Source organism: Eptatretus burgeri, chromosome 16 (assembly GCF_056783735.1).
Source record: "Eptatretus burgeri isolate ZD-2024b chromosome 16, Ebu_testis_v1, whole genome shotgun sequence".
NCBI lineage: Eukaryota > Metazoa > Chordata > Myxini > Myxiniformes > Myxinidae > Eptatretus > Eptatretus burgeri.
Genome location: NC_140976.1, coordinates 30,279,128 through 30,302,487, shown reverse-complemented (window position 1 = coordinate 30,302,487; position 23,360 = coordinate 30,279,128). Strand labels below are relative to the sequence as shown.

At 48.6% G+C, this 23,360-nt stretch overlaps 1 protein-coding gene across 2 annotated transcripts in view; it reads right to left on the bottom strand.

Annotated features, from left to right (window-relative positions):
- The window catches only part of LOC147010807 (integrin alpha-M-like), a 174,630-nt gene extending 151,968 nt beyond the window's left edge, over positions 1-22,662 (bottom strand). For both annotated transcript variants that reach the window (XR_015052164.1, XM_085858811.1), the window contains exon 1: positions 22,520-22,662. Coding sequence is in view for 1 of the 2 variants with exons in the window: in XM_085858811.1 (XP_085714937.1) it covers positions 22,520-22,562 (43 nt within the window). In the remaining variant the exon portion in view is untranslated. The remainder of the gene's footprint in view (positions 1-22,519) is intronic.
- Positions 22,663-23,360: the final 698 nt, after the last annotated feature.

Genomic DNA, 23,360 nt, shown 5'->3' with positions numbered 1-23,360 from the left:
GGTAAGGAGAACGATGAGGGTGTAAAATGGTGAGTGGCTCGACAAGAAGTAAAATGAGGGTGTAAAATGGCGAGCTGCCGGGAAAGGAGAACAATGAGGGTGTAAAATGGTGAGTGGCTCGAGAAGAAGTAAAATGAGGGTGTAAAATGGCAGGCTGCCGGGTAAGGAGAACGATGAGGGTGTAAAATGGTGAGCGGCGAGGCAAGAAGTAAAATGAGGGTGTAAAATGGCGAGCTGCCAGGTAAGGAGAACAATGACGGTGTAAAATGGTGAGCGGCAAGACAAGAAGTAAAATGAGGGTGTAAAATGGCGAGCTGCCGGGTAAGGAGATCGATGAGGGTGTAAAATGGTGAGCGGCGAGGCAAGAAGTAAAATGAGGGTGTAAAATGGCGAGCTTCCGCGTAAGGAGAACGATGAGGGTGTAAAATGGTGAGTGGCTCGACAAGAAGTAAAATGAGGGTGTAAAATGGCGAGCTGCCAGGTAAGGAGAACGATGAGGGTGTAAAATGGTGAGCGGCTTGGCAAGAAGTAAAATGAGGGTGTAAAATGGCGAGCTGCCGGGTAAGGAGAACAATGAGGGTGTAAAATGGTGAGTGGCTCGACAAGAAGTAAAATGAGGGTGTAAAATGGCGAGCTGCCGGGTAAGGAGAACGATGAGGGTGTAAAATGGTGAGTGGCTCGACAAGAAGTAAAATGAGGGTGTAAAATGGCGAGCTGCCAGGTAAGGAGAACAATGACGGTGTAAAATGGTGAGTGGCTCGACAAGAAGTAAAATGAGGGTGTAAAATGGCGAGCTGCCGGGAAAGGAGAACAATGAGGGTGTAAAATGGTGAGTGGCTCGACAAGAAGTAAAATGAGGGTGTAAAATGGCGAGCTGCCAGGTAAGGAGAACAATGACGGTGTAAAATGGTGAGCGGCAAGACAAGAAGTAAAATGAGGGTGTAAAATGGCGAGCTGCCGTGTAAGGAGAACGATGAGGGTGTAAAATGGTGAGTGGCTCGACAAGAAGTAAAATGAGGGTGTAAAATGGCGAGCTGCCGGGTAAGGAGAACAATGAGGGTGTAAAATGGTGAGTGGCGAGGCAAGAAGTAAAATGAGGGTGTAAAATGGCGAGTGGCTCGACAAGAAGTAAAATGAGGGTGTAAAATGGCAGGCTGCCGGGTAAGGAGAACGATGAGGGTGTAAAATGGTGAGCGGCGAGGCAAGAAGTAAAATGAGGGTGTAAAATGGCGAGCTGCCGGGTAAGGAGAACATTGAGGGTATAAAATGATGAGCGGCTAGACAAGAAGTAAAATGAGGGTGTAAAATGGCGAGCTGCCGGGTAAGGAGAACGATGAGGGTGTAAAATGGTGAGTGGCTCGACAAGAAGTAAAATGAGGGTGTAAAATGGCGAGCTGCCGGGTAAGGAGAACGATGAGGGTGTAAAATGGTGAGCGGCGAGGCAAGAAGTAAAATGAGGGTGTAAAATGGCGAGCTTCCGGGTAAGGAGAACGATGAGGGTGTAAAATGGTGAGTGGCTCGACAAGAAGTAAAATGAGGGTGTAAAATGGCGAGCTGCCGGGAAAGGAGAACAATGAGGGTGTAAAATGGTGAGTGGCTCGAGAAGAAGTAAAATGAGGGTGTAAAATGGCAGGCTGCCGGGTAAGGAGAACGATGAGGGTGTAAAATGGTGAGCGGCGAGGCAAGAAGTAAAATGAGGGTGTAAAATGGCGAGCTGCCAGGTAAGGAGAACAATGATGGTGTAAAATGGTGAGCGGCAAGACAAGAAGTAAAATGAGGGTGTAAAATGGCGAGCTGCCGGCTAAGGAGAACGATGAGGGTGTAAAATGGTGAGCGGCGAGGCAAGAAGTAAAATGAGGGTGTAAAATGGCGAGCTTCCGCGTAAGGAGAACGATGAGGGTGTAAAATGGTGAGTGGCTCGACAAGAAGTAAAATGAGGGTGTAAAATGGCGAGCTGCCAGGTAAGGAGAACGATGAGGGTGTAAAATGGTGAGCGGCTTGGCAAGAAGTAAAATGAGGGTGTAAAATGGCGAGCTGCCGGGTAAGGAGAACAATGAGGGTGTAAAATGGTGAGTGGCTCGACAAGAAGTAAAATGAGGGTGTAAAATGGCGAGCTGCCGGGTAAGGAGAACGATGAGGGTGTAAAATGGTGAGTGGCTCGACAAGAAGTAAAATGAGGGTGTAAAATGGCGAGCTGCCAGGTAAGGAGAACAATGACGGTGTAAAATGGTGAGCGGCAAGACAAGAAGTAAAATGAGGGTGTAAAATGGCGATCTGCCGGGTAAGGAGAACGATGAGGGTGTAAAATGGTGAGTGGCTTGGCAAGAAGTAAAATGAGGGTGTAAAATGGCGAGCTGCCGGGTAAGGAGAACAATGAGGGTGTAAAATGGTGAGTGGCTCGACAAGAAGTAAAATGAGGGTGTAAAATGGCGAGCTGCCGGGTAAGGAGAACAATGACGGTGTAAAATGGTGAGCGGCAAGACAAGAAGTAAAATGAGGGTGTAAAATGGCGAGCTGCCGGGTAAGGAGAACGATGAGGGTGTAAAATGGTGAGTGGCTCGGCAAGAAGTAAAATGAGGGTGTAAAATGGCGAGCTGCCGGGTTAGGAGAACAATGAGGGTGTAAAATGGTGAGTGGCTCGACAAGAAGTAAAATGAGGGTGTAAAATGGCGAGCTGCCGGGTAAGGAGAACGATGAGGGTGTAAAATGGTGAGTGGCTTGGCAAGAAGTAAAATGAGGGTGTAAAATGGCGAGCTGCCGGGTAAGGAGAACGATGAGGGTGTAAAATGGTGAGCGGCGAAGCAAGAAGTAAAATGAGGGTGTAAAATGGCGAGCTGCCGGGTAAGGAGAACATTGAGGGTATAAAATGATGAGCGGCTAGACAAGAAGTAAAATGAGGGTGTAAAATGGCGAGCTGCCAGGTAAGGAGAACATTGAGGGTATAAAATGATGAGCGGCTAGACAAGAAGTAAAATGAGGGTGTAAAATGGCGAGCTTCCGGGTAAGGAGAACGATGAGGGTGTAAAATGGTGAGTGGCTCGACAAGAAGTAAAATGAGGGTGTAAAATGGCGAGCTGCCGGGTAAGGAGAACGATGAGGGTGTAAAATGGTGAGCGGCGAGGCAAGAAGTAAAATGAGGGTGTAAAATGGCGAGCTTCCGGGTAAGGAGAACGATGAGGGTGTAAAATGGTGAGTGGCTAGACAAGAAGTAAAATGAGGGTGTAAAATGGCGAGCTTCCGGGTAAGGAGAACGATGAGGGTGTAAAATGGTGAGTGGCTCGACAAGAAGTAAAATGAGGGTGTAAAATGGCGAGCTTCCGGGTAAGGAGAACAATGAGGGTGTAAAATGGTGAGTGGCTAGACAAGAAGTAAAATGAGGGTGTAAAATGGCGAGCTTCCGGGTAAGGAGAACATTGAGGGTATAAAATGATGAGCGGCTAGACAAGAAGTAAAATGAGGGTGTAAAATGGCGAGCTGCCGGGTAAGGAGAACGATGAGGGTGTAAAATGGTGAGCGGCGAGGCAAGAAGTAAAATGAGGGTGTAAAATGGCAGGCTGCCGGGTAAGGAGAACGATGAGGGTGTAAAATGGTGAGCGGCGAGGCAAGAAGTAAAATGAGGGTGTAAAATGGCGAGCTGCCGGGTAAGGAGAACATTGAGGGTATAAAATGATGAGCGGCTAGACAAGAAGTAAAATGAGGGTGTAAAATGGCGAGCTGCCGGGTAAGGAGAACAATGAGGGTGTAAAATGGTGAGTGGCTAGACAAGAAGTAAAATGAGGGTGTAAAATGGCGAGCTGCCAGGTAAGGAGAACAATGAGGGTGTAAAATGGTGAGTGGCTAGACAAGAAGTAAAATGAGGGTGTAAAATGGCGAGCTTCCGGGTAAGGAGAACAATGAGGGTGTAAAATGGTGAGTGGCTAGACAAGAAGTAAAATGAGGGTGTAAAATGGCAGGCTGCCGGGAAAGGAGAACGATGAGGGTGTAAAATGGTGAGTGGCTAGACAAGAAGTAAAATGAGGGTGTAAAATGGCAGGCTGCCGGGTAAGGAGAACGATGAGGGTGTAAAATGGTGAGCGGCGAGGCAAGAAGTAAAATGAGGGTGTAAAATGGCGAGCTGCCAGGTAAGGAGAACAATGAGGGTGTAAAATGGTGAGCGGCTTGGCAAGAAGTAAAATGAGGGTGTAAAATGGCGAGCTGCCAGAAGTAAAAACCCTTTCTTCCTCTCCTCGTCCCACGAGGTCCTCGAGGCCCATAGTCATGTTGCGGAAAATGATTGGTGAGAAACCAGATTTTAAAAAAACACGCTTACAACAATTGGTTGGACAGGAAAATGGAACAAAGTTCACGATGTAAAAGTACACCACAACTCGCCCCCTCCTAGATCGCTCGTAACCAGAATTTCTCAACATAGGAAGAAAGTGATTGATCAGAAAAGTGCACAAATTGGAGTTTAAAACAACAAGAAAATTGGAGTGCACCTGAATGAACAATCCCAAAGTTTTTGGGTTTTTTTGTGTACCTTGTCGAGGCTCGTATGAGAGCGAACACACAACGCACAGCAAGGGGGGCATGAGACAAGAGGGGCACGAGTGGGAAGGACAAAACAGTGGGGAACAGAGTCATAAGGAGATCTGTGGTAGGGAGAGGGATGGGGCGAGGAACACGGGGTATGCAAGATTACAGGGAGTTTGAGGAAGGAAAGCAGGGAATTTGAAGGAGGTGGGTTTGGGGTGGATTATCGGGGGTATAAAAGATCAAGGATTTGGATGGGGGATGATAAGAGGTGGTGGTGAACAGCTGTTTTGAAGGCCTGGAGGGAAGAATGGGAAAGAATAGAGTGAGGAAGTTTATTCCAAAGGCGGGAAAAAAAGAGGAATGAAAGAGTGAAGGTGAGCAGCGATTCGTGATTTTGGTAGTTTTACCAGAAAGGGGTTGTTGGCGGACCTTGAGCACCCTGCGGAAATATGGTGGGGACAAATCGCAGACACAGCAGGGGGGGCGAGTCCGGAGAGGAGACTGTAGAAGACAGAAAGGCCACCGTCCTGCCTGCGGTGAGAGAGTAAGAGACTTAAAGACAGCTTCATCGCGGGAGATGCCAATGATCCGAAATGCCTTGGTATCCACAGCATGAAGCCGAGAAAGGTGGGAGGCAGGAGCACCAGCTCAGAGAGGAGAGCAGTACTCCATCAGGCTGCGGACGAAAGCTTTGTATGTGGTCAGGAGCTCAGGTGGGCCGAGGAAGGACTTTGCACGATGGAGGATTTTCAGTCGGCGACTGGCTTTGGAGGCCAGGTTGGAAATGTGGCTTTCCCAGGAAAGATTGTGGCAGATCGTGAGACCAAGAAGCTTGAAAGAAAGGACTTCTTCCAGAGGATTGTTGAGAAAGTGGATGGGGGCGGGGGGTTCCAAATGATCCTTTCGGAGAGACATAGTGAGAGTGTGAGATTTGTCCGGATTGAAAGACATGTTCCACATGTTGGACCAGTTTGTGATTTTACCCAGATCTGCAGTGAGTGAAGAAGCTGCTGCTTGCCAGTCTGAGGGATGGCAGACGGTGAAGTCATCAGCAAAGAGATAAAGAGGATTTTTCAGAGAGTTGGAGAGATCATTGATGAGTTTGAAGTTCCAAAAAATAATCTGTACAAAAAAAAAGAGCTGGCCAATGGATATTATGGCCAGACAGCATTTTCCTGACCTTCTGCACCTAAAAACAGCTGCTGGTGCTGGTGGTTGTTACAAGTGAGGGGTAGGTGACACATGTGCCTGCACCTGAGGAACAGTTGCTGGAGCTGGTGGTTGTTGCAAGTGAGGGGTTGTAGGTGATGTGTGTGCTGGCACCTGAGGAACTGGTGCTGGTTGGTTCTCCGTTTGCAGCGAGTTTTACAAGAAGTAAAACCAGGGTGTAAAATGGCAAACAGCCAGGCAAGAAGTAAAGGGAGCGTGTAAAATGGCAAGCTGCCAGAAATACAAGCCCCTTCTTCCTCTTCTCCTTGTCCCATGAGGGAGAGGTCCTCGAGACCTGTAGTCATGTTGAGCAAAATGATTGGTTAGAAACCACATTTTTAAAAACACACGCCAACACTACTGCAATTGGTTGGACAAGCAAATTCCTTTCATCCCCTCTTCTTTCATCCCCTCTTCCTGTGCAGGCTGGAGTTCCTCAAGGTAGCGTTCTGGGCCCTGTTCTTTTTCTGGTTTTCATCAATGATCTCTCCGACTCTCTGGAAAATCCTCTATTTCTCTTTGCCGACGACTCCACCCTCTGCCGTACCGTCTGTCATCCCTCAGACCGGCAAGCAGCAGCTTCTTCGCTCACTGCAGATCTGGATATCTGCAGAAATCACTGCAGAAATCACAAACTGGTCCAACACGTGGAACATGTCTTTCAATCCGGACAAATCTCACACTCTCACTATGTCTCTTCGAAAGGACCGTTTAGAAAACCCCCCCATCCACTTTCTCAACAATCCTCTGGAAGAAGTCTTTTCTTTCAAGCTTCTGGGTCTCACTATCTGCCATGACCTTTCCTGGGAAAGTCACATTTCCAACCTCGCCTCAAAAGCCAGTCGCCGACTGGGAATCCTCCGTCGTGCAAAGTCCTTCCTCGGCCCTCTTGAGCTCCTGACCACTTACAAAGCCTTTGTCCGTAGCCTGATGGAGTACTGCTCTCCCCTCTGGGCTGGTGCTCCTGCCTCCCACCTTTCTCGACTTCACGCTGTCGAAACCAGGGCTTTTAAGATCATCGGCATCTCCCGCAACGAAGCTGAGTCTTTGGGCCTCTCACTCAATCACCGCAGGTTGGTCGGTGGTCTTTCTGTCTTCTACCGACTCCTCTCCAGCCTTGCCCCCCCTGCTCTGTCTGCACTTTGTCCCCACCACATTTCCAGAGGGCGCTCAAGGTCCGCCAACAACCCCCTTCTGGTAAAACTACCAAAATCACGAATCACTGCTCATCTTCACTCTTTCATTCCTCTTTTTTCCCGCCTTTGGAATAAACTTCCTCACTCTATTCTTTCCCATTCTTCCCTCCAGGCTTTCAAAACAGCTGTTCACCACCACCTCTTATCTTCCCCCATCCAAATCCTCGATCTTTTCTACCCCCGATAATCCACCCAAGCCCACTTCCTTCAATTCCCCTGCTTTCCTTCCTGAAAGTCCCTGTAATGTCCTTCTTCTCTTCGCCATGTTCCCCGTCCCATCCCCATCCCTCTCCCTTCCACAGTTCACCTAATGTGTCTGTTCCCCACTGTTTTGTCCCTCCCACTCCCGCCCCTCTTGTCTCATGCCTCCTTGCTGCGAGTTGTGTGTTAGCTCTCATACGAGCCTCGACCAAGGTATCCAAAAAAAAAAAAAAAAAAAGCAAATTCCTTTCGTGGCACGCGAAACTCGCGGTGGCCATCTTGGAGTGTGTAATCAGTACTGTGACATCATCAATTGTGCAAGTTTTGCGCTGAAGGTCCGAGCTGTTTTCCATCCAAAAACATCCAATTTTATGGATCATGGCAGAAATATATACCCTAACTGGCATTGTGTACCACTCTTGATCTCAGATGAGTAACCCATGGAGTATTTGTGTCGCATTTCACTCGCTATCTTTCGCGAAATACTTCCGCATGAATACTCCAGTCGTGGCCCATCGGATATCAACAGAGTGCTCCACATGCTTTTAACGTTCTCCATATATATTTTCACGGGAAAGCAATCAAACTGCTAATTAAGCAGCTCTGGCGGTCATTTTCAAAATAATCGGCCCAATAATAAGGGAGGAGAGGCAAAAAAAGTTGAACTGTTAACAGACTGACAGACATCACTACCGATGTTGTAATGGCTCTTTTAATCTGACAATACATTGTTACGGATCCGGGATCTGGGTTTATCAGGAGGAAGCTCTTCGGACCTTTACCTGACCTCTGGTCCTGAAGCCGCCAGCCACAGATAACTCTGCGGTCAGATGGGTGCTGGGCAACCATGGCCTCTGACGAGAACAATTTCTCTCTCTTTTATCGATACATTACTAAAAATTTCATCTTGTATATATGTATGTATGTATGTATGTTCCCGAAATACAGCCAAAACGGTACACGATAGCGCAAAAATTTTAGGGCCACCTTACTCACTATTCGCTTGTGGTGTGCAATATCAAGTTTTGTTAAAATCGGGAAACGAAAAAATTAGTAAAAAAAATCAATTCCCGATTCAGTCAAGTACTCTTCGGGATTATTTGATCAGTGCAAACAACCTCAGTGGTATAGTTCGCTTGAGCTATCTTTTTTTTTCTTTTTGAAATTATTGTTTTTATCAACCGCTGTCACAACGGGAACCCAACAAGTTCACGGGTCATCTAGTAACTTTTAAAAATAACTTTCTTTGATCAAGATCCGAAATGACAACAGCAACAAGCTCATAAACAAAGCAAAAGCACAGCATTTCCCTTTTTATCTCACAGTATGTGTCAAGAAGTAAATATATAAAGTATTCATAAATGTATTAAATAAGGTGAAGTGCATGTCTGTCCGTAAATCGGCGGCCGCTTTCTTTTCTAGTCTGCATTCGAATCCCGACCCAGCTATAAACTGTCATCCCGATGTTCTACAGACTGGGTGCTTCATCAATGTGTGTGCCATCCCTCAGATGGACGTTAAACTGGGCATACCATCACCGACATTATTTGGTGGACGTTAAAGATCCCACTGTGTAATTCGTGACGAGACGGCAAGCTATTGCTGGCACCCTGGGCAAATTATAAATTATTATTGTCCTAACCTTAGTCGAACATCATGCCTGAGCAGCCAATTCATGAAAGACTTGAGCCACACTTCCCCCAGCCAACGCCGCAATAACGTGAGACTTCAAACAAAGCATAACGTGATCTTATCACAAGTGATGAAACTGGTCTGGTAGCTGAGGGGATATATAGCATTGGGATTCTCATGTGTGTGATTCTCACTATGTGTGAACATCTTTATAGTTTTTGAGGAACTCTGACAAGTGTTCAAAACAGCATCGCACTTACCTTGTGTAAGTCTTCTTGCGCTGCTTTATGCAGCTTATCGGCTCGAGGAGTGTGGGAGGGGTCAATCATTTATGTAATCCTAACCACCTGGATTTAGTTGATGAGGAAAGAGCTAATTGGCTATTCCCTACATTCACTGGTGAGAGATGTGGGTGGGTCATTTTTTTATTGTATATATTCATATATTTAAAAAGAAAGAAAGAATATATATATATATATATATATATATATATATATATATATATATATATATATATATATATATATATATATATATATATATATATATATATATATATATAATATATAATATATAATAAAGAAAATAGAGCCTGGTGTTGGCGCAGTGGTTAGGGCAGCGGCTTGGGATCCAAGAGGTCCTGAGTTCAAGCCCCGTTGAGCCACTGAATTAATACACCAGGGGGTTGACTCAGCCTGTCATCCTTCCGAGGTCGGCGAAATGAGTACCAGTATACTGGGCCGGTGTATACCCCGGTTAAAATAGGTGTACCATATCCCTGTGTTGTAAGAGGCGACCAGGGTTGCGTCAGGAAGGGCATCCGGCGTAAAACGTGCCAAATCACTATGCGGATCATAATGGATGATCCGCTGTGGCGACCCCTCACGGGAGCAGCCGAAAGAAGAAGAAGATATATAAAGAAAATAAATAAAAAATCTTTATATATATTTATATATATATATATATATATATAAATATGTGTGTATACAATAAAAAAGACCCACCCACATTTCTCACCAGTGAATGGAAGGAATAGCCAATTAGCTCTCACCTAATCAATTAATCCCAGGTGGTTAGGATTATATAAATAAATTAACACCTTCCATGCTCCTCGAGCCGAAACTACTGCGTTAAGCTTCCAAGAATGCCAAACACAAGGTAAGCACTATGCTGTATCAAACCCTTCCCAGGGTTCCTCCACAGCTGCAAAGACATTTACAAATCGTATGCGCATGAGAATCCTAATGTGACACACACCCTCAGCTGCCAGACCGGTTTCATCACTTTTTGGTGAATCATCAATGACAATGTATACAGCAATGCGTACCAATGAGGCTCCCAAGCATGTACCATGTTCAAATGTCAAAAGCAGTCAATATATAAATAATAAAGACCCACGCACATCTCTCACCTGTAAATGAAGGGTATAACCAATCAGCTCTCACCAAATCAACTAAACCCAGGTGACTGGGATTATATAAATAAATTAAGTGCTCATTTATTTATATAATAATTTAACGCGTTGTCTGCACTGTCGTTGATTCGCCAATCAGTGATGAAACCAGACGTGCAGCATTGGGATTTTCATGTGGACACATCTTTATAACTGTGGAGGAGCTCTGGGGAAGGGTTTGATATAGCATCGTATTTACCCTGTGTGGGTAAGCAATGAGTGCGATCGTCTATATATTACAGGCCCAGACCAGGATTCAAACCCAGGTTCGTTGGCAAGCCATGCCAGTGTTCTGCCACCTGAGCTATCTGGGCAACCCACCAGCTGACAAAAACAATTCTTCCACATATGCAAGTGCCACTCTATATGGGAGAATTGCACTACTCAGCCAGTGGGTTGCCCAGATGGCAGAGCATTGATATAGTTTACCAGAGGACCTGGGTTTAATCCCTGGTCTAGGCCCATAATTTTTCCACATATAGTTTAATGTTAGTTTTATCTTGTTTATGTATATGTGTATGTGTGTGTGTGTGTGTGTGTGTGTGTGTGTGTGTGTGTGTGTGTGTGTGTGTGTGTGTGTGTGTGTGTGTGTGTGTGTGTGTGTGTGTGTGTGTGTGTGTGTGTGTGTGTGTGTGTGTGTGTGTGTGTGTGTGTGTGTGTGTGTGTGTGTGTGTGTGTGTGTGTGTGTGTGTGTGTGTGTGTGTGTGTGTGTGTGTGTGTGTGTGTGTGTATGTATATATATATATATATATATATATATATGTATGTATATGTTAAACCAGGTAAGACCCTCTTGTGACTTGCACCACGTAAGTGTGTTTGCACTGACCTGGTGTAAGTCTTCTTGGGTTGCTTCATGCAACTACTTTGGCTGGAGGAGTGTGAGGGGTCAATCATTTATATAATGCTAGCCACCTGGGTGTAGTCGATTTGGTGAGAGCTGATTGGCTGTTCCCTCCATTCACAGGTGAGAGATGTGGGTGGGTCTTTATTTATATATTGACAGCTTTTGATGTTTGCACGTGGTACATGCTTGGGAGCCTCATTGGTATGCATTGCTGTCTACGTTATCGTTGATGATTTGCCTATGAGTGATGAAACCAGTCCGGTAGCTGAGGTGGTGTATAGCACTGGGATTCTCATGTATGTACTCTGTGTGATCATCTTTGTAGTTGTTGAGGAACTCTGGGAAGGGTTCGAAACAGTGTTAGCACCTACCTGGTGTAAGTCTTTTTGGGTTGCTTTATGCAGCTACTTTGGCTGGAGGAGTGTGGGAGGAGTCAATTATATATTTATATATATATATATATATATATATATATATATATATATATATATATATATATATATATATATATATATATATATATAGTGTTGTGGTTACCAGATTCGCAAACCACCATTCAGGTCCCTTAGGTGAGGTATCTCGGTAAGTACATGTGTAGTTAGGCCCGAACCCGTTGTCTAGTGGGAATACATGTCATTTATGCGAGCTGCGACTCTTCAGGATAGCCGTTTTTCTTTCACTATCTTTATTTTGGACCAACCGCCATGATCACAACCACAACATCAACCACCGACCACAACCACCGCTTCACCACAACCGCCACGACCTTCACGCACACCTCACAACCGTAGCATCGCCACCGTTCTTGCCCCGCTGTGGGTACCGGTGTTGGACTCATGCAGAACGCGCGTCGAACAGCGTGTACAAAATCACGGATTTTCTGCTTCAAAAACGGATCAAAAACGACACACGCCCACTTTTTGCCGTCCAATCGGTGAGCGAGGGGCGATTTGGCCCCGCCTCCAGAACGATCGATATATGCAAATTTGTGGATCAAAAAGCCTTCACGCCCACTTTTTCTCGGGCCAATGGGGAGCGAGGTGAAAGGTCAAAGGGAGGGGGTCAAAGGCGAAGTTACGGGGGGATAAAAGGACGGTGTTCGTCAGTCAGAAGAGAGTCGCAAACGAGAACGAGAGAGAGTCGCAAACGAGAACGAGAACGAGAACGAGAACGAGGAGTCGAGAACGAGAAGGAGTCGGAACGGAGGGGACGAGTGTGGAAGACTGGAGCCCGAAGCCTGCAGTGGCTGGAGAAGCTGAAGAGAGTCGGACGAGGGGGTGCTCGCGTCGGTGCCAGGAGCTGCACGCCCGAGGGAGGCCGGCAGCGCGACCTGGCCGAGGTGGAGACGCACACCAGGGATAATAAAGATCCTCTATACCCCGAGCATCAGCAACCCCCTCCTGTTTCCCCCCGCGCTGAGATAGTGCGACCAAGGGAGCCCCTTTTCCCACCCCCCTGCCAGGCACTGTCCACGAGGCCCGCGGGTTGCGGGGCCATCGCCGCTCCGCGTCTCATCACCAGACGGGTAGGCCCGACCCGGTCTCGGCCTCAGGCCGCCTCATTCTTGAGGTATTTCTTTTCCTTGGTTTTGGGTATGTGTTGTCGGCGCCGTCTGTGAAGTAGAATTGTATAAGTGTTGCCGTGTGCTCGGTAGTCGGTATTAGCTCTGCACTGTGTTTTCACTTTTATGTTTGCTTTTTGTGTAAATGGAATTGTGTTTTCTTTTTTTTGTGTGCATTTGGTGGAATTGTATTTGTGTGCTTTCCGTTCGTCGCGAATAAATGTGCTTTATTGTTGAACTGTTCTCCCGCTTCGCTTCGTCTTTTCCTCCATTGAATCCCCATCTTGCTTCACGTAAAGGGTTGGTAGTGGGCTGAATACGCCCGATAATTAATCGAACCGTCGAGGTCGACGATAACACCGCTCGGTTATTCTGATAGTACGGAACGGGTCGCTTAAGTGGCCCGTGTCCGAAGTCGACCTGCGGCGAGGTGCGATCGCCCGGTCTACCCTCCGCGTGGGTACTTAGGTAGTTCGAATTTGGCGAGCAACCCTATCCCACGCGGGGGCTGATTGGCTCGATCGCGGTGAGACCGAAAGGTCCACCCGTGACTGGTTCCCGGCGTTAGTCCGAGAGGGTCACGACTGGATTGTCCGTCCGGTGGGCGACGTGCCGCGATTCGAGTTACGTGGCCGTCGCACGCCGGCGGGCGCGAAGACCGCAACACTGGTGTCAGGAGTGGGATACAAATTCATCGCCCTCCTCGCGGCACTGGTATTGGAGAGCGGGACAACAGGCTCTCCTGTCTCCAATTAAATTCACGGGAATCGGTCCAGGGGTGAGAGAAGCGACCCCCGATTCCCTCCAAATTACGAGCGAGTTAAATTAACCCTTCACGAGAAGCAAGATGGCGTCTCAAGGCGAGCGGGAGCCGGGGGTATTAGAAATGGATATGTGTAATAATGTAGAGTCCATGGTCCAGGATGGAATCCCCGAGCAGGAAATGTTGATTGTGCAGGAACACGGACTCGCCCAACTGAACCCAGGGCCCGAGGTGGGTGCGGCAGCGGCCGCGGTGTATGACACCTCCCCCCCCCCTCTCCACCAAAACCCTTCCCCAACCCCTGCCGAAACGGCTCAGCTGAGTGCATCCGGCATGGCCCATCTATTCACCATGCTGGCACAAATGAATGCGGAAATGAAAGGCATGAACGAAAAGATGGATACAAATACAAATGAAGTGAAAACGACGATGGATGCGAATACACAGCAAATGAAAGAACTACGGGGTGAGACGCAGAACATGGGCCGATGCCTGCAGGCGGGCATGAAGGCCGTTAGCAGGGAACTTAAAATGGCGACTCCACGTGTCGGAACAAACGAGCTGGAAGGGGGTGCAACGGCTGACAGGCCCGCGGTGGAGGCGGGTAAGAAAATAATTCGGGAGACAAGAGACGAGGTGAAAGTAATTGGGAGGAAGAGAAAAGAACAATTAATACGGAAAGCAAGGATGAGGTACGCGGAGATCGTGAAAGAGCAAGGAGTGAAAAACAGGGAAGGACGGGAGCGACTTAAAGAGAAAGCAAGGTTGACCTACATAAAGATAAGGGAAAGACGCCAGAAAGAAGCAGAGACCAATAAACACGATGAAGATGGGGTAAGTGACGCGCACACACACACGGAGGTCGTGGAGGATAATGGGGGTGAGCTCGCGGACCGTGCAGGGACCCAGTGCGAGCACCTGGATGGCCTCCTCCAGGAACGAGGGGAGGGAGTCTGCCCCCTTGAGGCGAGTCACGACCAGGTGAGTTCGGTCGTGCTTTGCGAGGTTGAGGGGACGAGTGCTGTGGACGGGTGCACGGAGAGCTTGGGGGGTATAGAGGCCCCGGAGACCCTTGTGGGGACACGAATCTCCAGTGTGGTTGTCCCTGTGTGTGTGGTGCAAGGTGTGAGTGCGTCCCTGTGTGTGGAAGCGACCCCGTGTGTGAGTGGTGTGGTGGCGATGGTGTCGGAGTACGTGCTTCCCAGCACGCCGTGTGTGAGTGAGGCACGGAGTGTGAGTGAGGAACCGCGGGTTAGTGCCCCCGCGTGTGTGGGTGAGGCACCGTGTGTGGAAGCGACCCCGTGTGTGAGTGGTGTGGTGGCGATGGTGCCGGAGTGCGTGCTTCCCAGCACGCCATGTGTGGATGAGGCACCGCGGGTTAGTGCCCCCGCGTGTGTGGATGAGGCACCGTGTGTGAGTGTCGCCATGTGTGTGAAGGAGGCACCGCGGGTGAGTGCCCTCGCGTGTGTGGATGAGGCACGGAGTGTGGATGAGGCACCGCGGTTAAGTGCCCCCGCGTGTATGAGTGAGGCACGGTGTGTGGATGAGGAACAGCGGTTGAGTGCCCTCGCGTGTGTGGGTGAGGCACCGCGGGTGAGTGCCCCCGCGCGAGTGAATGGAGCACCACGTGTGAGTAGTATGGTTTGTGTGAGTGGTGAGGCACGCGTGAGTGAACGGCCGAGTGCAAGGGAAACCGTGTGTGTGAGAGAGCGGTATGAGAGGGAGATGTCGGTTGGCATGCGGGAGCACGCAGCCGCGTCTCCCGGTGTGAATGTGATGGAGTGGACCGTGTGCGTCGTAACACGCAGGTATGCGTGTGTGGAACGGAGACGGCGACAGAGGAGAGAAAGCCAGGTAGCGGCTGTAGTTGTTTCGGGGACCGTGCCGGGTTCACCCAGCAGTGAGCACGCGGTCCGTGCTGTGCAACGCACGAGACCGCCACGTGCTCGCTTGCGAGAGTGAAGTCCCGGTCCGGAAACGCCAGCGGTGGATTTGCCGATCCTGCGGACGGACAAAGTTTAGGCAGGTAAATGGATTTGGACCGGACGGGTTCTCCACGCGATCGTGTGTGTTAAGCTCCAACGGGCAAAGCACATGTGTTCGCGTGGGGAACCCCTCGAGACGTGGGGCTTGTGTTTTTTTTTATGCGCACGGTGACGTCATGGCTGCACGTGGGGTTGGAATCCGGCAGGAGGGGTATCTCTGCCGGATGGTACCGTCCAAGGAGGGACGAGGAACACGTGCAGCTGCATGACGTCACGGGCAGGTGTAAAGTGCGCGAGCTCTGAGTTGCCGCGCAGGTGCTGCGCATGAAAAAAAAAAAAAAAAACAAGCCTCACTTTCGGGTGCACAGGATTCCTGGGCAAGGGGTGGAAGACCCCCTTGAACCTGGGCACAGGATGGAAACTAGTTAGGGGGAAGGGTTAGCTTAGCTAGACCGACTTCATGGGGCAGGGGTAAGTCCTTATGGAGTCCGTGGAATGGATTAGTTAGAGGGATTGTAGCCAGCTTTAGGTTGGGAAATAAAATGATTGATTTGGAGACAGAGACAGACTGGTGAATGAGTAGAGCGGACGTAGCTTAGCTACGTAGGTTAAATGGAACGTGCTATAGTGTAAGGGATGACGTGGGAGCACGAGTTAGTTAGGGGAGGTAGTTAGAAGGATGGCAGAGTTCAGCGGTGTGTGTGTTGAAGAGTTGTGGGTTGTGAGGTGAGTACTTGTTGAGTGAGTGAGGCCAGCGGGTCTGTGTGAGTGGAGCGAATGGGGAATGCATGGTGCGATGAGTGATTGGGGGGAGGAGTGACTCCCGCCCAAGGGACCCCCGGGGTCAGTGTAGATTGAGTCAGTTGGGTTAGTCAAATTGAAAAATGGAGGTCGTTTTGTTGTTGGTGGGAAAGTAGGCTCGAGACCCATTTGGAGGGGTGCAGGAGCCCTGTTGACGGGCTTGGGAGCGTGGCTGCGAAAGGTGAGTATCGCTGAGTGGGTACCCCGGGCACCAGGCTAGTCGGCCGCGGTAGGCCATGGGCCCATGGGTGGCCGGGATAGAGTAGTGGGCACGGGTGCGCCTGCTTGGTGCGGGGGCCCGGGGCGCCATTAGCCGCGTGGGCAGTGTTGTGGGCACGGGTGACCCTCGGAAAGGGGCCCGGGAGGCCGGCCTGCCACGTGTGCGTTTCAGGGGAGGTGCCATGGGGGCACTCCCCGGTGTTAGGGAGCTGGTAGGCTCGGAGGCAGTGTAGTGCCCGGGGGTGCCATAGCGGGAGATTCGGCAGAGGGCCGTGCCTGCCAAAGGGAGCCACGTGTCCCAGCCAGGAGACCGTGTGAGGGCACGGAGAGAAAATTGGGGGGCGAGGCCCGAAATTGTGAGGACACCAACACAGGCGACGGGAATCTGGGTTGTTAGAACCAATAGTTTAAGCGAGAGGCGCTTGTTGAAAGCCCCGGGGTAGTTTAACAGTTAAATGGTTAGGGTAGATTAGGAAGTGTACCCCTCCGCACCATCCATCCCCTCGCTGTCGTTGTGGGCCGCTGGACCCACTTTGGTTATAGATCGCCGAACTCTGGGGAGGCCATTCTGAGGCTTCGTTGGGCCTCGACACAGGACGTTAGCTCTCCCTTGTTCCCCTCTGGGAAGGGAACGTAGGGGTTGGGAGTAGGCTAGGTGACAGAATAGGTTAGCCGAACAAGGACGATAAAGGGGGTTAGGGGACGATTTATAGTGGGGGAGTAAAAATAAAAAAAAAAAAAAAATAAAATAAGTTGGGGCTAAATTGGGGTTTGACAAATTAAGGGAGTGGGTATGTACAGTGACAGGCAAAGGCGATAGTTGGGAGGGAGACAGGTAGGTAGGTCCGAGCCCGCCTTCCAAGTGGCCAGCACCACCGCACTCCCTCCACCAACCTCCACTGAACGGCAAAGGCTGGCCAACTTCATCGGCTGGCCGTGTTTTTCTTCAAGGCGGAGGCCGGCCAACTTCATCGGCAGCTGTGTGCTGCAAGGCCTGTGCCGGCCAGTTCATCTGCTGGCTGTTTTCTTCAAGGCCTGTGCCGGCCAGTTCATCTGCCGGCTGTGTTTGCCTGCAGCGGCCTTATTCTGCGGGCTGAGTTTGCCTGCTCACCTTTGCCATGCCATGCCCACTGCCCATGTTCACCAGCCCCGTTCAATTTTGCTTTGCCCCCCCCCTGTTCATTTCCATGTGCGCCAGGATCGTAAAAGCAACAGTTTGCAAGCTGCAAGAACTGCCCTGTTGGCAGCTACAACACGGGCCTGCAGTGGCGGCCCGTGCACCGTGTTTTGCGTCCATCCATTCATCCATTCATTCGTTGTGCTCATTGCGTGTGCCACTTGAGCTGGCACGGAGACTGCGTTTGTGCAGCCCATGCACCGTTGTGGTTCACTGCATTCGGTCCATCCATTCATCCATCCATTCGTTGTGCTCATTGCGTGTGCCACTTGAGCTGGCACGGAGACTGCGTTGTGCAGCCCATGCACCGTTGTGGTTCACTGCATTCAGTTCAAACCGTTCATGCATCCATTCGTTGTGTTCATTGCGTGTGCCACTTGAGCTGGCACGGAGACTGCGTTGTGCAGCCCAAGCACCGTTGTGGTTCACTGCGTTCAGTTCAAAAGGGAAGGCCTTGGACTGCGTGTGAGCAGCCAGCCACGTTCCCTGTCACCTGCATTGTTTTGAGCCAGAGACTGCATGCAGGCAGCCTGGCTCCCTGCTAACTGCTTTCTTTTTGCAGAGTTCAATGATCCTGGGCCATGGTTTAGTGTAAAATTTGTAAGTTAAGGTAAGATGTACTGTACATATGAGTGCGCCCCCGGCATGTTTGTCTTAGCGCCGGCAATTTTATTTAAGTCGTCCGTGTGAGTGAGTTTGTTTAGGTAGTTACGCAGCCCTCAGGTTATTTATTTTGGGGACACGAATACCATGAATGTCGCACTCAGGGATCCGTAGGTAAAATGTACTAGGGGAAAACTACACATGATGGCACACGAAAATTTGACGACTCGGGACGAGTCTGTAAAAAGGGAAGGGGGTAGTGTTGTGGTTACCAGATTCGCAAACCACCATTCAGGTCCCTTAGGTGAGGTATCTCGGTAAGTACATGTGTAGTTAGGCCCGAACCCGTTGTCTAGTGGGAATACATGTCATTTATGTGAGCTGCGACTCTTCAGGATAGCCGTTTTTCTTTCACTATCTTTATTTTGGACCAACCGCCATGATCACAACCACAACATCAACCACCGACCACAACCACCGCTTCACCACAACCGCCACGACCTTCACGCACACCTCACAACTGTAGCATCGCCACCGTTCTTGCCCCGCTGTGGGTACCGGTGTTGGACTCATGCAGAACGCGCGTCGAACAGCGTGTACAAAATCACGGATTTTCTGCTTCAAAAACGACACATGCCCACTTTTTGCCGTCCAATCGGTGAGCGAGGGGCGATTTGGCCCCGCCTCCAGAACGATCGATATATGCAAATTTGTGGATCAAAAAGCCTTCACGCCCACTTTTTCTCGGGCCAATGGGGAGCGAGGTGAAAGGTCAAAGGGAGGGGGTCAAAGGCGAAGTTACGGGGGGATAAAAGGACGGTGTTCGTCAGTCAGAAGAGAGTCGCAAACGAGAACGAGAGAGAGTCGCAAACGAGAACGAGAGGGAGTCGCAAACGAGAACGAGAAGGAGTCGAGAACGAGAAGGAGTCGGAACGGAGGGGACGAGTGTGGAAGACTGGAGCCCGAAGCCTGCAGTGGCTGGAGAAGCTGAAGAGAGTCGGACGAGGGGGTGCTCGCGTCGGTGCCAGGAGCTGCACGCCCGAGGGAGGCCGGCAGCGCGACCTGGCCGAGGTGGAGACGCACACCAGGGATAATAAAGATCCTCTATACCCCGAGCATCAGCAACCCCCTCCTGTTTCCCCCCGCGCTGAGATAGTGCGACCAAGGGGGCCCCTTTTCCCACCCCCCTGCCAGGCACTGTCCACGAGGCCCGCGGGTTGCGGGGCCATCGCCGCTCCGCGTCTCATCACCAGACGGGTAGGCCCGACCCGGTCTCGGCCTCAGGCCGCCTCATTCTTGAGGTATTTCTTTTCCTTGGTTTTGGGTATGTGTTGTCGGCGCCGTCTGTGAAGTAGAATTGTATAAGTGTTGCCGTGTGCTCGGTAGTCGGTATTAGCTCTGCACTGTGTTTTCACTTTTATGTTTGCTTTTTGTGTAAATGGAATTGTTTTCTTTTTTTTGTGTGCATTTGGTGGAATTGTATTTGTGTGCTTTCCGTTCGTCGCGAATAAATGTGCTTTATTGTTGAACTGTTCTCCCGCTTCGCTTCGTCTTTTCCTCCATTGAATCCTCATCTTGCTTCACGTAAAGGGTTGGTATTTGGCTGAATACGCCCGATAATTAATCGAACCGTCGAGGTCGACGATAACACCGCTCGGTTATTCTGATAGTACGGAACGGGTCGCTTAAGTGGCCCGTGTCCGAAGTCGACCTGCGGCGAGGTGCGATCGCCCGGTCTACCCTCCGCGTGGGTACTTAGGTAGTTCGAATTTGGCGAGCAACCCTATCCCACGCGGGGGCTGATTGGCTCGATCGCGGTGAGACCGAAAGGTCCACCCGTGACTGGTTCCCGGCGTTAGTCCGAGAGGGTCACGACTGGATTGTCCGTCCGGTGGGCGACGTGCCGCGATTCGAGTTACGTGGCCGTCGCACGCCGGCGGGCGCGAAGACCGCAACAATATATACATACACACACACACGTGTAACCCTCCATCCCAATTACTTCCTGGTACCAGCAAACCAACTCGTATTTAAACCGATGTACTGTTTTTGTTGCCACTATTTTTCCAAGGAAACCATTCCATGCATTTTCTCAAAATAGTTGTTTACCGAAAGTAACAATCTTCTTGACTTATAAGCAATTGATAGATTTATCCAACTATGGGGGAAATATACACAGTATTGGAAAAAAAATTACACACACACACACACACACACACACACACACACACACACACACACACACACACACCATGATAGAATTCCATATCATTTGTAAAAATAAAATGCTTTGGAGTAGTCGCGTGTTGATATAATACACTGTGATTGATTGTCATGCAAGCCATCACAAAGTTCCGCACCTGAAGATGTTCTATATAAGTATAAGCAGTGATACCATTCCATCCATCCATTAGGACCATACTCTGTGCAGAGCGTTGGTGCCGCCGAAGCAGTCTCCTTGGCTATGGGGAACAATCCTGGACGGGTCGCCACTCCGACACAGTATACCAGCATGCTGGCACTCATTTTGCCGACCTCGGAAGGATGACAGGCAGAGTCAACCCCACCTGGTGTTAATTCAACAGCTGAGCGGGATTTGAACTCAGGACCCTAGGATCCCAAGCCCACTACCTTAACCATTAAGCCAACACCAGGCATAGTGATACCATTGTAGTATGATGAATACTCTGGCTCCTGAGAATCAAAATAAAATCACATGACAAAGGTAAATAACTCAAAGTCTTTGCAAGTAAAGATTACTCCATGAGGCAGATTACAGCCCGACTTCCTGTTTCAGCAGGTGCTGCTTGCAAGACCAAGGATACATGGAACTTATAATATGAATAAGAGAAGTGGTCGACATAGAAAATGCAAAGTCTCATTCTCTTCAATCTTATTCTTCCCTCCAGGACTTTAAGACAACTCTTCACCTGCATCACAAAGCTTGGTATTAGTTTAATGGTTAAGGTGGCTGGCTTAAGATTTTGGGGTCTTGAGTTCTAGCCCCTATTGTGCCATTGAAATAATACCTTGAGGGTTGATTCAGCCTGTTATCCTTCTGAGGTTGGCAAAATGAATACCAGCTTACTGGTACCTGGGGCACTGCATGAGTGACACAGTTGTACTTCCAGAAAATGATGCAGCCAGCAACCACCATCACAAGTCATCTCCCATCCACAAACATAATATTTTCTACACACATTAACTGCTCACAAGAGTTCCACGTTTTTCCTTCCACTTCTGTGATTGAGAGTATTCCTCCAAGCCCCACTCTCGGTGTGTCCTGTTTCTTTTTGTTCTATTACGTGCTGATCCATTTTATGTTCTTGCAGCCCCTCCATGAGCCTCGCGACACTGTATTGATAATAGTATACACCAAAAAAGTGATATCTGGTATCGCAGTGTATGTTCTCGACATGTTATACTCTGATCAATCTAGTAGAGATCTTCCAAATGACCTTGCTCAAAGTGTGGTTGTCTCCGTTTCTTCAAGACGAGTAAGATAAACGGCAGCACCACTTGATCGCAATGGATGTGTAGCCGCCTAAAAACCATCCACAACTTTGCCTCTCCTCAAACACAACAAAACATGGTATTTCTGAATTCATGTCATTCGTGGATTTACCGTCAAACCACAACTTGACTGCAGTTTCCTTTTACTCTGACATAAACCAAAAAAAAGGTGGAAAAATTAATATTTTAAAATTGCAATCTTATGTTAACTGGGGATGCGTGTGCACAGCTATGAAGACATTAAACGGTGTGAACCCATTTTTGTTACTGCGAAAGATTGTAGGGCAGTCATTCATTGTGTTCTCGGAATGAGAGACTCACGACAATCCACAAAACGCCAACGTATAGAATTTTCAACTTACAAGTACTGTACATACAAGTTCCAAGCAAATACAGAAATGTTTTTTTTTTTTTTTTAATACAGACACCATGTATGAATCTTTACACTTTCTTGTCACTTCTTGCATTATTGCAAGTGTCAATGTCTGGTCTAGTAAATGTTAAAGTTACTCCATGCTGCAGATTGCAGCATCACTCTCAGCAAGTGCTGTATGCAAGACTGAGGATGACATGTGAATCTGGTACTGCGGATAACACAAGTGGTAGATATAGAAAAACATTTTGAATGCCACACGTTTATTATCTTGAGAATGGATCTTCATAAAAGCACTGGCAGTTTGCCATATTGACAAAGGAGTACTTATAGAACACAAAATGACTATTGCATTATAAAAGGTACGAAGTTGGGCACATCCAATTATTGTCATGAAAGAAGAAACAATTATAAGCATAAATTTACCGACAAGAACAAGACACCACAGCTTATGCTATTTGATGTACTCACCTGCAAACACACAAGTAGCAAGGCAGAGCAAGCGTGCCATCATCGTGTGTGCGCAAGCCAGCACACTGCCAAATGAACACGGATGTCAAGAGAAGGTTCCCCAAATGCGGTTATGAAACAGCATCTGAATGAGAGCCGGAAGTGAATGCAACTTTAATTCACTGCCCTTCTTTTCTTTACTAGGATTAAAGGAGATATACACATAAACACCCATCCCAGCACACACACACACATACACATACCGGTCATCTTTTCCTCAATGTAATCAAAGAAGAGACAAACATAAGAGGGTCCCTTTTTAGTTCTCGTGGTTGCATTTTTTCGTCGTTTGGAAAAAAAAAATGGCACCCAAACTTGAAAGAATATAGATTGAGGACTAATTCAGAAAATCTTGAGTGGTGACAAGAGGTTTGGTGTCACAAGAATTATGCTCCAAAAATGTAGCACAGCGTCCAAACCCTGATTTGTATATCTACATATATATTAGGGTGGTCCAAAAACAGAAAAAAATAAATAAAAAATAATTCAGATGTTGTCTCCACAAGCCGTAAATTATTCCACGATGATTCATTAATGCGCATAAAAAATTTAAGTTGATCGGAGGTGATTTAGAGGTCGCTCCATATGACGACTCTTAGTTTCATGAGTTGGTTAAATTAGGGTATGGTCAGGTACGATTACGGGTACTTCTGGATGTCCGAGGTGGAAATGGAGTGAATTTTCGAACTCTATGGGGTCGATTTACTCTAAGAAATGACTGCACCGACATTTAATTCACTACCATTTCGAAAATATGACCTAAAACAAGATTTATCATTACTGGAGTTGAGTAACTATTCCT